The following is a 14,227-nucleotide window of genomic DNA, read 5'->3' as shown; positions in this document are numbered from 1 at the left end:
TTAAAACATGTGGGGATTACAGACTGGGACAAGGAGAGGTTGAAATTACTGTGAATATGCATGCTCTGGGAACACACCCAGGCCCCGCGGCTTTGCGGGTGTTGACCTGATTAAAGACCGTTTTCACGTCGGCCTCAGAGAACGAGATCGCCCAATCCTCTGGGTCGGTGATGGCCCTTACACACGGCACGATGTTGTTGTCAAAGCGTGAATAAAATGCATTGAGTTTGTCTGTTAGAGAGGCATCATTGGGCAGATCACGGTTGGTTCTTCCTTTGTAATCCATAATGGACTGTAGCCCCTGCCACATGCGGCGGAGCCTGTGTAATAGGATTCAACCTTATTCCTATATTGTCCTTCTGCTTGTTTGATGACTCTGCAGAGGTCATAGCGGGACTTCTTATTCCTGTCCTCTGCCGTGGCCTCAGGGTTGTCTACCGATAGCTCTGTCTGCGGTAGCCCTGTCCTTTAGATGATGCTGATGATGCTGATGATTGTGGCTCTACACAGGGATTGATGGCTGCCTGACACTAATCATGTGAAAAACTGACCAATACTGGTAATTCTCTACACCTGATGTTGATCTGGAGACTTTTTAAACCAAACCAGCTCTTCTGTATATTTGTCCTCTTCTGTGACGTCACCTTTTGAATTTCCTTTTCTTTTTTGTGGTTTCTAAATTAAACAAAACGAAAGCAACATTTATTTATAGCACATCGACTTCTAGACTTATATTCCAATCATTCATATGAAATACATTAGTGTAATTGTAAATACATTACAGTGTAATTGTAAATACAATCAAATCCATCTCTCGAACTACCACTATCTGGATCAAAACTGTCTGAGCAGATACTGCAGTGTGTGGAGAGCTTGCCACATCCATTCACTCCCTGTGCCACAGCCCTTACAACTTGAGCTTCAAGTTGACTCATGGTCTTCAGAGCCTCCTCCCTCGCAGCACCTGTTGGACACACAGACTGTTAGTTGATCAGAACCATTTTAAAGTGATGTAAGGAACAGATTTGAGGTGTATGCCTACCGGCAGGCGCGTACATAGGAACTTGCCTCGGGTCAGATGAGTGGTCCTTTGTTTGAGGGACCTGAGTCTCTTATGGTGTGAGGTCTCCTTAGCTGACCCCGCCTCATCCCTCTTAACCTGCCGGTGTCATCGTTATATGAATTTAAAAAATCTCTATAGGAGCACACCATACCAGTCACCACAGAGATTATAATTAACTTAAACCAATTCCCTTGACATGACACAAAAACTTTATATGGGAGTACGAGAAACTCGTACATAGGAAACGCTTTACATAACTCCACTATCTGTCCATATGATTTAGACTTGATGGATGCAAGAAGCGGAGTTCGCTGTGAATGTAGCCGATGTGAAATGGCTAGCTAGTTAGCGGTGGTGCGCGCTAGTGGCGTTTCAATCGGTGATGTCACTTGCTCTGAGACCTTGAAGTAGTGGTTCCCCTTGCTCTGCAAGGGCTGCGTCTTTTGTGGAGCGATGGGTAACGATGCTTCGAGGGTGACTGTTGACGTGTGCAGAGCGTCCCTGGTTCGCGCCCAGATTGGGGCGAGGGGACGGACGTAAAGTCCTGTTACATTGATGCTGTTGACCCGGATCACTGGTTGCTGCGGAAAACGAGGAGGTCAAAAGTGTAACCGATGTGAAATGGCTAGCTAGTTAGCGGTGGTGCGCGCTAAAGGATAACCGAGTCCAACGACCTTGCTGTAGCCCAGGCAAACCGAATCGCAGTTAGAAATGCCTCCTATAGCAAAGCTGTCGAGTCAGGCGGCGTTTATCTGTCCCAAGCCAACAGACAGATGTTAAACTCTACTCTGCAGCCCATGGGAGACTGGACACTCACAAGGCGTAGGAGATTGGGAAGGCAGTCTGGCCACCCTTCATCCATCCTTCATCCAGATTGGATCACAACCATAGGGTGGCGCTCAATTTATTTCAGGTGTATTTGTCTATAAATAAATCTCTTTGCCAAAATTCGGGGGTCAAGTGCAAGTGCTGGTTAAGTGGTTTTATTATTATTATTAATTTATTTGGGGGGAGGGGTCGAGGTGAGGAGGAGGATTATTTTAGATACTGTTTGAAGAGGTAGGGTTTCAGATGTCTTTGGAAGATGGGCAGGGACTCTGTTCTAGCTTCAGGGGGAAGTTGGTTCCACTATTAGGGTGTGAGGACAAAGAACAGCTTGGACTGGGCTGAGCGGAAGCTGCCCTCCCGTAGGGGTGGGAGGCCCAAGAGACCTAAGGTGGCATAACAGAGTGCTCGGGTTGGGGTGTAGGGTTTGAGCATTGCCTGAAGGTTGGGGGGGGGGGGGGGGGGGGGGGGGTTCCTCTCTCTGTTCTGTAGGTAAGCACTATGGTCTTGTAGTGGATGCGAGCTTCACCTGGAAGCCAGTGGAATGTGCAGAGGAGTGGGGGAGGGTCATGAGAGAGCTTGGGAAGGTTGAAAACCAGGCGGGCTGCTGCGTTCCGGCTAAGTTGCAGGGGTGGCACAAGCGGGAAGCCCAGCCAACAGCGAGTTACAGTAGTCCAGATGGGAGAGGACATCTGCCTGGATTAGGACCTGGATTAGGACCTGCGCCGCTTCCTGTGTGAGGTAGGGTCGTACTCTATGAATGTTGTAGAGCATGAACCTGCAGGAGCAGGTCACTGCTTTGATGTTTGCAGAGAACGACAGGATGTTGTCCAGGGTCATGCCAAGGTTCTTTACTCTGGGAGGGTGACACTGTGGAGTGTCTGTGGAGGGAGGAAGGGGGGGGGGGGATTAAGGAGGGAGTTGAAGGTGGAAAAGAGTTTCCTAGGGTTAGAGGCAGAAGCTTGAAATTTAGAGTGATAGAAAGTGGCTTTAGCAGCAGATACAGAGGAAGAGAAGGTAGAGAGGAGGGAGTGAAAGAATGAAAGGTCCTCTGGAAGTTTTGTTTTCCTCCATTTTTGCTCAGCTGCCTGCATCCCTGTTTTGTAAGCTCGCAATGAGTCACTCAGCCAAGGAGCAGGAGGGAAGGTCCAAACCGGCCGGGAGAAAAGGGGATATTGTAGAAATATTGGTCCAATAATTTCTCAGATACCAGACCTTGTTTCTTCAAAGTAGACTTTGTTACAAAGTAAAAAGCCGAGCTGGACTATGGATCAACTGTTTTCCCAGCCTCGGCACACTTCTATTATACAGTTTTCATCCTTACATCACATACATAGTTACGCCTCTTTATGTTAATGATCAACTATTTTTGGCTTCGCGCCACTATTGTTTTCCCACCCTAAATTCTTCTTTGAGGCGGGCTTCTTCCCACATCTACAAATCATTTAACACTCTAAAAAATCACTGATCCGATTATATTGGTGGCGCAACTGTGACAGTTTGGTTAAAAAAAAAAAGAATAGGGGCCTCTACCAGGCTACAGTCACAAGTACATTCATTATATAGATTATATCAGCACCTACCAGGCTACAGTCACAAGTACATTCATTATATAGATTATATCAGCACCTACCAGGCTACAGTCACAAGTACATTCATTATATAGATTATATCAGCACCTACCAGGCTACAGTCACAAGTACATTCATTATATAGATTATATCAGCACCTACCAGGCTACAGTCACAAGTACATTTATATAGATTATATCAGCACCTACCAGGCTACAGTTATAAGTACATTCATTATATAGATTATATCAGCACCCACCAGGCTATAGTCATAAATACATTTATATAGATTATATCAGCACCTACCAGGCTACAGTCATAAGTACATTTATATAGATTATGTCAGCACCCACCAGGCTATAGTCATAAGTACATTCATTATATTGATTATGACATTTCTTATCCAGGCATGCATCTGGATTACAATGTGTGTCTATTTATTTTGTACATTGGCTTTTCTTATGCTATACAGGTGTGGTTACAGGTTCTTTAAAAGCTTTTAATGATTCTGTTTCATTACATTATTATTTAACAATATGCTAGTGAAAAATCATATATTCCCCCCTTTGGGACTTAATAAGTCCCAACCATTAAATTTGTTCCAGTACAAGTGAGAAGGAGAAGCACCTTCTGTATTGTTATGGAGGCAATCTGCCTCCCTTTCTCCTTGTCAGCCTTTGCACCTCTTCCTCATTCATACTGGGGACTCAGGACCAAACATCTCATTTCACATATAGCTAGAAAGAAAGAAAAGATCCATCCTTAAGCCAATTGTCCTTTAACATACTGTGTATAAGCATGTGCATGCATTTCTTTGCCTTGCCCCAGATTCTCAGTTATGTAAAATATAAGAACAAGAAAAACATAAAAAATAATCAACTGAACCTCATAAATCCTTTTAACGTTGTTCTCAATATGACACCTAAACATATGGCCCTCCCTCACAGACACCTCTCTAACAACTGTTTGGTCTTAAGTGAAAAAACCTGTTAGAGGATCATGGGCATGGTCCGTGGACTCTTGTAACCGGAAAACCCTGTGTCACATACTGTTCTAGGCAAACAGATATTCAGAAGGTCTAACATCATTTATCATTCAGTAACTGTTACATTGAGTACATGGTTATATACTTTGAGCATTGATTACATGGTTATATCCCTTTAACAGTGACTACATGATTATATTCTGTTATACTATGTGTATACTTTAAACACATTCCCTATCCCAACATAAGAGAACAGCATGATGAAAATGTCCAAGTTTCACATCATCTAGTTTGCACCATTTGCACAAACGCCGCAGGTTCAGGTACTATTAATATACCTGTCATGGGGGATTTGCTACACAGTATACAATTGTCCAGTCTATGTTTTTGGGCTGTATTCTGAGCCCACTTATACCAGCCATTTTTTGTTGCTTTCCTCAATTTTGGGTCAATGTTTGTGTTACGAATCCATTTGGCTCTACAGTCTAGGGGGGATGGCAACGAGACCCGTAACATAACTCATGCATATTATAACAGTGAAAAAGTAACAGTGAGAACAAAAACCACAGACAAATTCAATCTACAGTCAAACACTCAGGGTTTATTTTTAAACACACGGTAAAGGGGGTGGGAAGAGGGGCTGAGCTGGACCCAAGGAAATAAATATCCTAAAACACCCCTAAGCTAGACTAGCCTGCTTTAAGAACAGTGAGCTAACTAACCAAAAATACAGTGGGTGGTCCGCCCAGTTCTAACTAGGGTGTTTAGACAAAGTTTACCTACGGGTAATGTATGCCCATGGGCGAATTGTCTTGGTACCCCCTTTTCCCACCAACAAACAAACAGTCATGAAGCACAACAATACATACTCACATAATTCCGGACAAATGTGACATGTAGGAACAAAAACCAAAAGCGAGCTCATTAAAAAGAGAGCGAGAGAGAGATAGCGAGAGATTGAGACACAGAGAGGTCGAAACACAGAGAGATCAAGCTCCAGAGAAAACAACTGACTGGGTTTTTAAACCAAGGGAAAGGGGATGTGATAGTAGGGTAAGGGAAAAGGAGCAGGTGTCTTCTGATTAGCAACTGATTAATGACTGATAATTGCCACCTGTGAGGGGAGAAGGAGAGAAAAGAAATACACACACAGGATACACACACAGGATACTTGTATCCGTAACAGTTTGATTCTGGGGTAGATTCTTCATTGTGGCTACCCCAACTGGTAACAGATGTCCAGATTTTCTGCAGCAACCCACTTTCTTGTGGTTTTGCCATTGTCTTAGTTGGTATACTAGTGCTAGTGGGAGGTGATTTTACCGATGTTGTAGCTCTTCTTGGTCTTGTTAAGGGCTCTAGGGTAGGGTCCATCTGGATAACCGTCACACTATTCCCTTCTGTCCCTTTTTTGTTGTTAATTATTCTTATGACGTATTCCTCGCCCTCCTTTTGGTCAAATCCTTTCATAGTAATTTGCCTATCAACTTTTCCTTTGTATATTTTTAGGTCACATCCTTTGAATCCGAGATGGCTTCTCCCATCATTGGATGATGGGTCCATCCACAGAGCGTTATTTCTGGTAAAGGTTTACTTCTCCTGATTGAGAAGGATTTTCCGATTTCTGCTCCTGTCATTATTTGGGCTGGAATAAAAACACTAATCCTGTTCTCTTTCAAAGGAGATTTAGGAGAAACTTGTTTTGTTATTCTACTTCTGGTGTACTGTATGGTTGTAGGTAGATCTGTTACCATTTCTTCTAGGTTTGCCGCTGTTACTGTCAAGGCCATTCTACCGTTCTTCATCTGTCCTGGTTTCCACTGTCTGTTAGGAAGACCATGTGAGGGCAGAGAAGTCAATGGTAGGGAAGTTTCCTTCCCATTCCCCTGTCGTTGTTTCTCCGTCCCCTTGGACAACGCCTCCGTCAGGGGTATCTGCCAGAGTAGGTATGTCATCAGGAGCAACAAGCATGTCACTCCTCCCCATCCCTGGACTCTCTGGATATTCAGGAGAGTGTATCTGTTGACTGTTGGGACTTGGACATTGGTCCTCTTCTCCTTTTGTTTCCTCCAGGCTCCTGCCTGGTGTATCAGCATCCTCTCCTTCTGTTCCCTCTGGGCTCCTGCCAGATGCATGTATCCTCTGCTTCCTCATCGATCCCCCCAGGAACTCTGGTACAGTGGCTTAGATGGTACCACGTAGTGCTTCCTTTCAACTGGACAGCTGCTGGTGTTGCTAGGACCACTTTGTAGAGACCCTCTAGCCTTGGCTCGTTCCACTTCCTCCGGAACACTCGGATGTAGACCTGGTCCCCTGGGATCACCGGACAGGGAACCTCTAGTCCTGGTTCAGGTTTTCACCTTTTTTCTACCTTTGAACGGACAGCACTACGGGAAGGATGGCCAAGACAGAAGTGGGCCAGTCTGCTGGCCCCGTTCCTCTCTGGGAATGCCCAAAAGGCGTATTGGGACCTGAACGATGAACAGGTGGCTAACTACGACGGACTCAAACGGGAGATACTCAGCCGCTACGGGTACAGCCTGGCCCATCGGGCTCAACTATTCCACAACTGGAGGTTCATAGCCAACGCATCCCCCCGAGCCCAGATGAGCGACCTACTGAGCGTCAACCGTGGTATCCACCCTCTCCATCCAAGACAAACTGGTCCTGGATCGCTTCCTATGGGCACTACCCCACGACATGAAGAGGTCAGCGAGTCTATGCGCACCCCAGACCTTGGAGGGCCTCCTGGAAGCAGTGGAGACGCATCTGAACACTCAGGCCCTGCTGAGTGGGAGCCGGGCCGAGTCGGTGACCTGTTCGAGGAGTCGGAAGGACAACCCCTTGCTGTGTATCCCGAACCGACAATCGACAGGGCCAAAGGACAGCAAACCCCTGGAGAGACGACTGGGGTAGGGCCGACCCGCCACCGACGACCCCAGGTGGATGGAGACCAAAGGAGGTGTTTTCAGTGTGGCGCCCGGGGGCACATTGCCTGGAATTGCGGAAGCTCCATTAGACTCCAGAAGTATGGTTACCCTCGTAACTACGAGCCTGCTGAACCAGGAGATGGAACGTGGTAGGGAGATGTCCATTTCCTGTGTTCACAGGGACACAAAGCGGTATCTAACCACATGGGTCAACATCGTGATGCCACAAGGGAGCTGCCAGATGATGGTGGGTGCAGTAGCAGAGTTGTACCTCTCCTAGTGGGACGAGATTGTCCCAGAGACACGATGGGGAGGAGCACCCCACCATGTACATCAGCCAAAAGCTGATACCCAGAGAAAAAAAATACTCTATTGTTGAGAAAGAGTGTCTAGCGGTGAAGTGGGCGCAAGTATTACCTGTTAGGTACTCACTTCACCTTGGTGACGGACCATGCTCCCCTGGTCTGGATGGCCAGAGGAAGGGACACAAACGATCGCGTCACCAGGTGGTTTGCAAATAAATTCATTGAAAATCCTACAATGTGATTTTCTGGATTTTTCCCCTTCATTTTGTCTGTCATAGTTGACGTGTACCTATGATGAAAATTACAGGCCTCTCTCATATTTTTAGGTGGGAGAACTTGCACAATTGGTGGCTGACTAAATACTTTTTTGCCACCAACCTCCTGTTGGGCACACAGCGAACCACCAGCACTCATGGTCCCGGTGAAAGTCGACGGTCACGACACCCACGCTCTGTTGTATTATGGGAGTGTGGTAAAGCTCATACAAGCACGCCTGCTGGCCCATCCGACTGACCGTGGTGAGGAGATGTCCATCTCCTGTGTCCACGTCGACACCAAGCGGTAATCGACCGGGCAGGCCACCATCGTGACACAACAAGGGAGCTGCCAGATCGTGGTAGGTGCCGTACCTGAGTTGCCGGTACCCCTCCTCATGGGACGAGATTGTGGAGGCACGAGCTGGGAAAAAGCCAGTGGGAGGATCTGAACTTGAAAGCCGCCGTGGCCCAAGTGATTGCAATGGATGGTACCCAGCCCCAAGAGTTCCATGTGGGTGACAAGGTGCTAGTTTTATTCTCCACCACAGAAAGTAAGTTCCTGGTTGGTGGAGTCCTCTGACCCCTCCAACAGTACACCATGACCTATTTAGATGACATTATCATCCACAGCCAAGGTTGGAAATATCACCTTATGCGCTCAGGCAAGCCGGGTTGACAGCGAATGTCAAGAAATGCAAACTAGGGTTTGAGGAAGTGGAGTATTTGATTGGACAGGGGAACGTCAAGCCCCAGGGGAGGAAGGTCCAGGCGGTTCGTGACCAGTGGTGGAAAAAGTACCCAATTGTCATACTTGAGTAAAAGTAAAGATACCTTCATAGATAAGAATTGGAGTAAAAGTGAAAGTCACCCAGTGACTTTTTGATGCGACATTTTTAAATATACTTTCGCATCAAAAGTAAATGCAATTCCTAAAATATACTTAAGTATTAAAAGTGCAAGTATAAATATTTAAAAATTCCTTATATTAAGCAATTTTTTAATTAACACTCAGACATCATTTACAAACTAAGCATTTGTGTTTCTTGAGTCCACCAGATAAGAGGCAGTAAGGATAACCAGGGATGTTCTCTTAGTGCGTGAATTGGACAGTTTTCCTGTCCTGCTAAACATTAAAATTGTACTTTTGGGTGTCAGGAAATATGTATGGAGTAAAAAGTACATAGTTTACTTTAGGTATGTATTGAAGTTGACAAAAATATAAATAATAAAGTACAGACACCCCCAAAAAACTTTAATACTTTAAAGTATTTTTAACAATTTTTGTGACACCCGTTTTCCAGGTACCGATGCTGGTGCAGACAGATGCCTGCGACACGGGGCTAGGGGTTGTCCTGTCCCAGGTACACGATGGGGAGAAACACCCCATCATGTACATAAGCCGGAGGTTGATACCCCTGAGAAAATAAGTACTCGATTGTCGAGAAAGAGTGTCTAGCGGTGAAGTGGGTGCTGACACTCTTAAGTATTACCTGTTGGGCATGCACTTCACACACTTCACCCTGGTCTAGATGGCCCCTGGCATACAAGCCTTCAGACAAGCCTTCAGGGGGAGACTCGTCGAGGCCTGGTGACAGACGGAGTCTGCATCACGCGGTGATGGCTCCCTCTGCTGGACGTGCCACATCTCAACGGGTCCTCTGGCCAGGACTAATTGGGGCTGATTTAGGCTGGTGAGTAATCAAGGGGCTGATTGCTCACCAACTGTATGGGGCCAATAAAACTGCCAGGAGGGCAGCACAAGGGAGGGTTGGAGGTAGTAAGAGGTTGCTACCGGATAGACATCTTCACGGTCTGCTAGAACCTAGGAGCTCTGTGTTCTACCCCAGAGGAGACAGCATTCCCCTGAGCACAGATGGCAGTAACCTGGAAGAGGTCTCCTGGAGAAGACCTGTTTCTTTTCTTTATTGATTTAAGTAAAAACCCTTAAAACAGAGGTATCACCCTTCTGTCCGTGTCTGATCTGTGTAAACGTCTAGATCAACCCCCCCTGGTCTGCCACATTAGATGGCTGCCTTGGCTAATTTAACAATCTAAAAAGTGTTACTGAAATGACTAATTGAGTGACAGTCAGTGACTGACATAACAAGAGAAATTTCTGATGCACAACCATATTTCTAACTTGCACCTTGTGTATTCTACTATTCTAACTCTCAACAGTAAGTTGAGACCCTGACTGAGTTCCTAAATTTGTTTTTGTTTTGGGGGGCCCCCTAGCAGCCTAGGGCCCTAAGCAACCGCTTATGTCGCTTATGCCTGGAGCCGGCCCTGGGTAATTTTGTGAAAATTCTATTTATGTGGAAGTTACAATTTGTCCCAGTGTGTACAGTAGGTTAATTACTTCGCATTCTCTATCTTCTGACATGAACATATTTCAAATTCAATCGGTTTTTGTAGATCTAAATATACAATAAGTTATAGATATGAGCCACCTCACCTGTAGCTATTTTCTCCCCTGTAGGTCGAGACAAAGAGTTTCCCCATGACATCATCGTTATGGATGTAGCAGGCAGACCTCTAATACTGATACTTGGTTTAAAGTCTGCTTCTTCTGTGGAACTCAGATCAGATACACAGAATGCTGAGCAACATTAAACACTCACAACCTGGAAGAATCACATGATTGAGAAGATAAAATACTGTAACCTGTCCAATCAACATTTATTGTTATAACAAAGTTAATACTTGGTCCAAGGATGGAGTGATATGATCAAACAAACTTTACGTTATGGTATAGTGTGGTACTGTACGAAGTGGACCATGGTATGAAAATCATCAGGATTGTATAGCACATTTTAGAGTGTTGAAGTCACACAGGGAAAGTCTAAGTGTGCATTAGTAAATACAAAAGCATGCTTAAAATGTAACAATACCATTAACCACATTACAGTACAGTTTGTGTAATTAAAAACTTTAAGTAATGTGTAATACCCTATCAGTAAATATACATAATATGACTGTTGCAAGTAATAGCACATTTTTGCCACTTATGTTCTTTCTCCATTGTTATACTCCAAGTCCAGAACAGTCATTCTATCCTAATTTTGGCTCTAGTTTTAGAGCGTGTATTGACCTCAGACAAGAGAGGAAGGGTGGATGGAGGAACAGGAGGAGGTAGAAGGGCAGGAGAAGGAGGGTTGGAGGGTGGGGGCAATGTAGGTTTGACATCCTCCTCCTCTTCCTCCTCCTGCCCCTGGTCCATGTCCCCGTTCCTCCTCAGGTGTTTGTCACAGTGTCTCTGGAAGGTGGTCATCTTAGCAAAAGTCTTGTTGCAGACCCTGCAGTGGTAGGGCCTCTGTCCTCTGTGGAGCCTCATGTACAGCTGCAGGTAGGAGGAGCGGACGAAGGACCGGCAGCAGACCCCACAGCAGAGGTCCTCCATGGTGCTGCTGTGTGTCTTAACATGCTGTCTGAGGGACGAGGCTGACCTGAAACTCTGATCACACCTGTCACAGGTGAAGCTCTGTTTGGCTGACTCCAGGGCCTGATGGGCCAGCAGGTGTGTGGAGGAGCGGAAGGCTTTACCACAGTGATCACACCTGTAGGGCCTCTCTCCAGTGTGCAGGCGGTGGTGCATGATCAGCCCAGCCTTCTGGGTGAAAGCTTTGTCACAGACAGAGCACTGGAATGGCTTCTCCCCTGTGTGGAGGCGTCGGTGTGTCTTCAGGTGTGAAGCGCGACCGAAGCCCTTTCCACAGTCTGGACACTTAAAGGGCCTGTCCCCTGTGTGGGTGGTCTTATGGCGCATCAGGTGGGCTGACTGCAGGAAGAGCTTCCCACACACGCCACACTTATACTTCCTCTCCCCGCTGTGGGAGCGCAGGTGTAGGGCCAGGTGAGAGGAGGAGATGAACGTTTTGGAACAGAGAAGACAGGTGTGAGGCTGCTTGTCTGTTCTGCTGCTGCGGCGGTGGCTGTGACGCGCCCGGCCGGAGGAGAGAGAGCGGCACTGGGGCTGACGGGGCCTGCTGATTGGTCCAGACACGTCCTCCACTCCGTCTCCATCCAGCACACTGTTGTTGTTGTTGTTATTGTCAGGCCTCATGGTTGGTGAGTGTCTACTTGACATAGAGTTGACACTAACACCTGTATCTACTCCTGGGCATGCGTTTGGCAGTGGCACTAACACCTGGGTTTGTGTTTGGATGAAACACACACTAACCCTTCTGACGGTTAGTCAAAGGTTTCATCATGACAAGGCGTTTCTCTTCCTCTTCAAACCTGAAAGTAAACACATATAGGGATGCATTAGTGATAGTTCTCGCTATCAAGTGAAGCAACAATGTTAACCTTTATTGAACTTTCTATGGGAACTCGCTTATAATAATGCTCTGACAACAAAAATGTTCTGATAAAAATGATAAAACTGCACAGTGCAGCATCAAATTGTCTCTTTTGACCAATAATTGGTTGCCAATCACTACAGTAGCCTACTGGGTAAAGTGTGTGAAGGACTATAGTGCCATCTAACCACTGACATTGTTAGCCTATATGAGGTAGCTGTTGCCAGTGGTGGAAAGAGTACAATTGTCATACTTGAGTAAAAGTAAAAATACATGAATAGAAAATGACTCAAGTAAAAGTGAATGTTGCCCAGTAAAACACTACTTGAGTAAAAGTCTAAAAGTATTTGGTTTTAAATATAGTATCAAAAGTAAATGTAATTTCCAAATTATACTTAAGTATCAAAAGTAAAATATGAAATAATTTCACATTCCTTATATTAAGCAAACCAGAAGACACTTTTATTTTTTTTATTTACAGATAGCCAGGGGCACACTCCAACACTCAGCCATAACAAACCAAGCATTTGTGTTTAGTGAGTCCGCCAGATTAGAGGTAGTAGGGGTGACCAGGGATGTTCTCTTGATAAGTGTGTGACTTGGACCATTTTCCTGTCCTGCTTAGCATTCAAAATGTAACGATTACTTGTGGGTGTCATGTAAAATGTATGGAGTAAAAAGTATTTTCTTTTCTTTGGGAATGTAGTGAAGTAAAAGTAAAAGCAAACATATAAATAGTAAAGTACAGATACCCCAAAAAACTACTTAAGTAGTACTTTAATGTATGTTTCCTTAAGTACTTTTCACCACTGGCTGTTGCACTATTATTTAAATGATTATGCACGTCATTCTCGGTTTTAGGCTCCATCTAGCACAGCAGTCAGACAAGAACCGACTTGCCTAGTTAAATAAGAATAAAATGCATGCCAATCACTGGCAGGCATGGAATCACATTTTCCGCACACGTTCATGAAATCGCGCCATGTAGCCTTGATACAACAAGCATCTCTGTACAACAACATGCATCTGTCCTTATATTTCATTTTTTTTGCCTGGGTGATGAGAAGTGGCCAACATGGCGGGTGTAGCCAGAGATAGTGTATATTACAACGAGACGGTCTGTCTCCGCCATTACAAAGGGACTTGTTGTCCCAAAGGCGGGAAGGTAGAAGGTCTGTTTATCGCTGTATTTTCGCCAGGACAGATTTTGACCCTCTCGCTTCGCATCTTCCTCTCTGGTGTAGACTACCAGTCCCTGAGCTGATTATTCTACAAACGGAACATTTTCACCGACAATCATATAGTAACCTATATGTCTTTGTAATGTTGTTCGGCATATTACACTGTCTTATGTGTGCGCCTTCTGTTTCCTGGATTTAAGTGGACATCATAAATGGTAGTGTAGCGAGGAGGAAAATAGACCCTGCCTTTCTGATGCTGCTAAATACAGCGACGCTACAAATAAACCATGCTGAATACATATTCTGTAGTGGGCTATATTATTAGCATAGGCTACTTACGACGCACCTTCCCTGGCGACTCCCATAATTAGGGTAATGACCGCAATCAGAGAAAAGGCGACAGCGGGATTGTGCCTGCTGCTGCTCCAAAGGTTGGCTAAAATCTGTGTTGTTTTTTTTAACCAAAGATGGTGGATAAATGAAGATCGTTTACTCAGGCCGTTTACGATAACAAAAAATATTTTATAAAAAGTCAGTTCCAGTCTGTTAATAACATGGTGGCTCTCCTATTGACACCAATGCGATAGCAGCTGGGTCTGGTCTGCTTAGTTCATTGACTATTTGAACCAGAAAAAAATTGCGAGTGGGATGCATAGTCCCATACGAGTCCGCATACATAGACTCTGTTTGCTTTTCGCAGATTTCGGCTCGGCGAAATGAACGTCTGCGGTCTCATGGTTAGCGCTAATCTGGATCCTTGGGACGTCACTATCCTTACCCTTAAAATACCTACTTCCTAAACCTAACCA

At 45.3% G+C, this 14,227-nt stretch overlaps 1 protein-coding gene across 2 annotated transcripts; it reads right to left on the bottom strand.

Annotated features, from left to right (window-relative positions):
- Positions 1 to 10,591: 10,591 nt before the first annotated feature.
- Positions 10,592 to 14,188, bottom strand: LOC110505633 (uncharacterized). 2 transcript variants are annotated; one of them, XM_021584974.3, is made up of 2 exons: positions 13,758 to 14,188; positions 10,592 to 12,175 (listed from the first exon to the last, which is right to left on the bottom strand). In XM_021584974.3, exon 2 carries the CDS (start codon positions 12,021 to 12,023, stop codon positions 10,983 to 10,985), a length of 1,041 nt encoding a protein of 346 aa, XP_021440649.2. In that variant the 5' UTR covers positions 12,024 to 12,175; positions 13,758 to 14,188; the 3' UTR covers positions 10,592 to 10,982. The 2 variants fall into 2 exon arrangements, with proteins under 2 accessions (XP_021440649.2, XP_021440650.2); XM_021584975.3 differs by having other exon boundaries at positions 13,765 to 14,188.
- Between the last annotated feature and the right edge of the window lie 39 nt (positions 14,189 to 14,227).

The sequence above is a fragment of the Oncorhynchus mykiss genome, chromosome 25, assembly GCF_057628025.1.
Source record: "Oncorhynchus mykiss isolate SJ-2025 chromosome 25, ASM5762802v1, whole genome shotgun sequence".
Classification (NCBI taxonomy): domain Eukaryota; kingdom Metazoa; phylum Chordata; class Actinopteri; order Salmoniformes; family Salmonidae; genus Oncorhynchus; species Oncorhynchus mykiss.
Note: the sequence above shows the minus strand (reverse complement) of the source record. Positions and strands in the feature narration are given on the sequence as shown.

What these genes read in the sequence shown, in the direction of transcription:
- LOC110505633 (XM_021584974.3), bottom strand. Translation starts at nt 12,023, where the DNA reads ATGTCAAGTAGACACTCACCAACCATGAGGCCTGACAATAACAACAAC.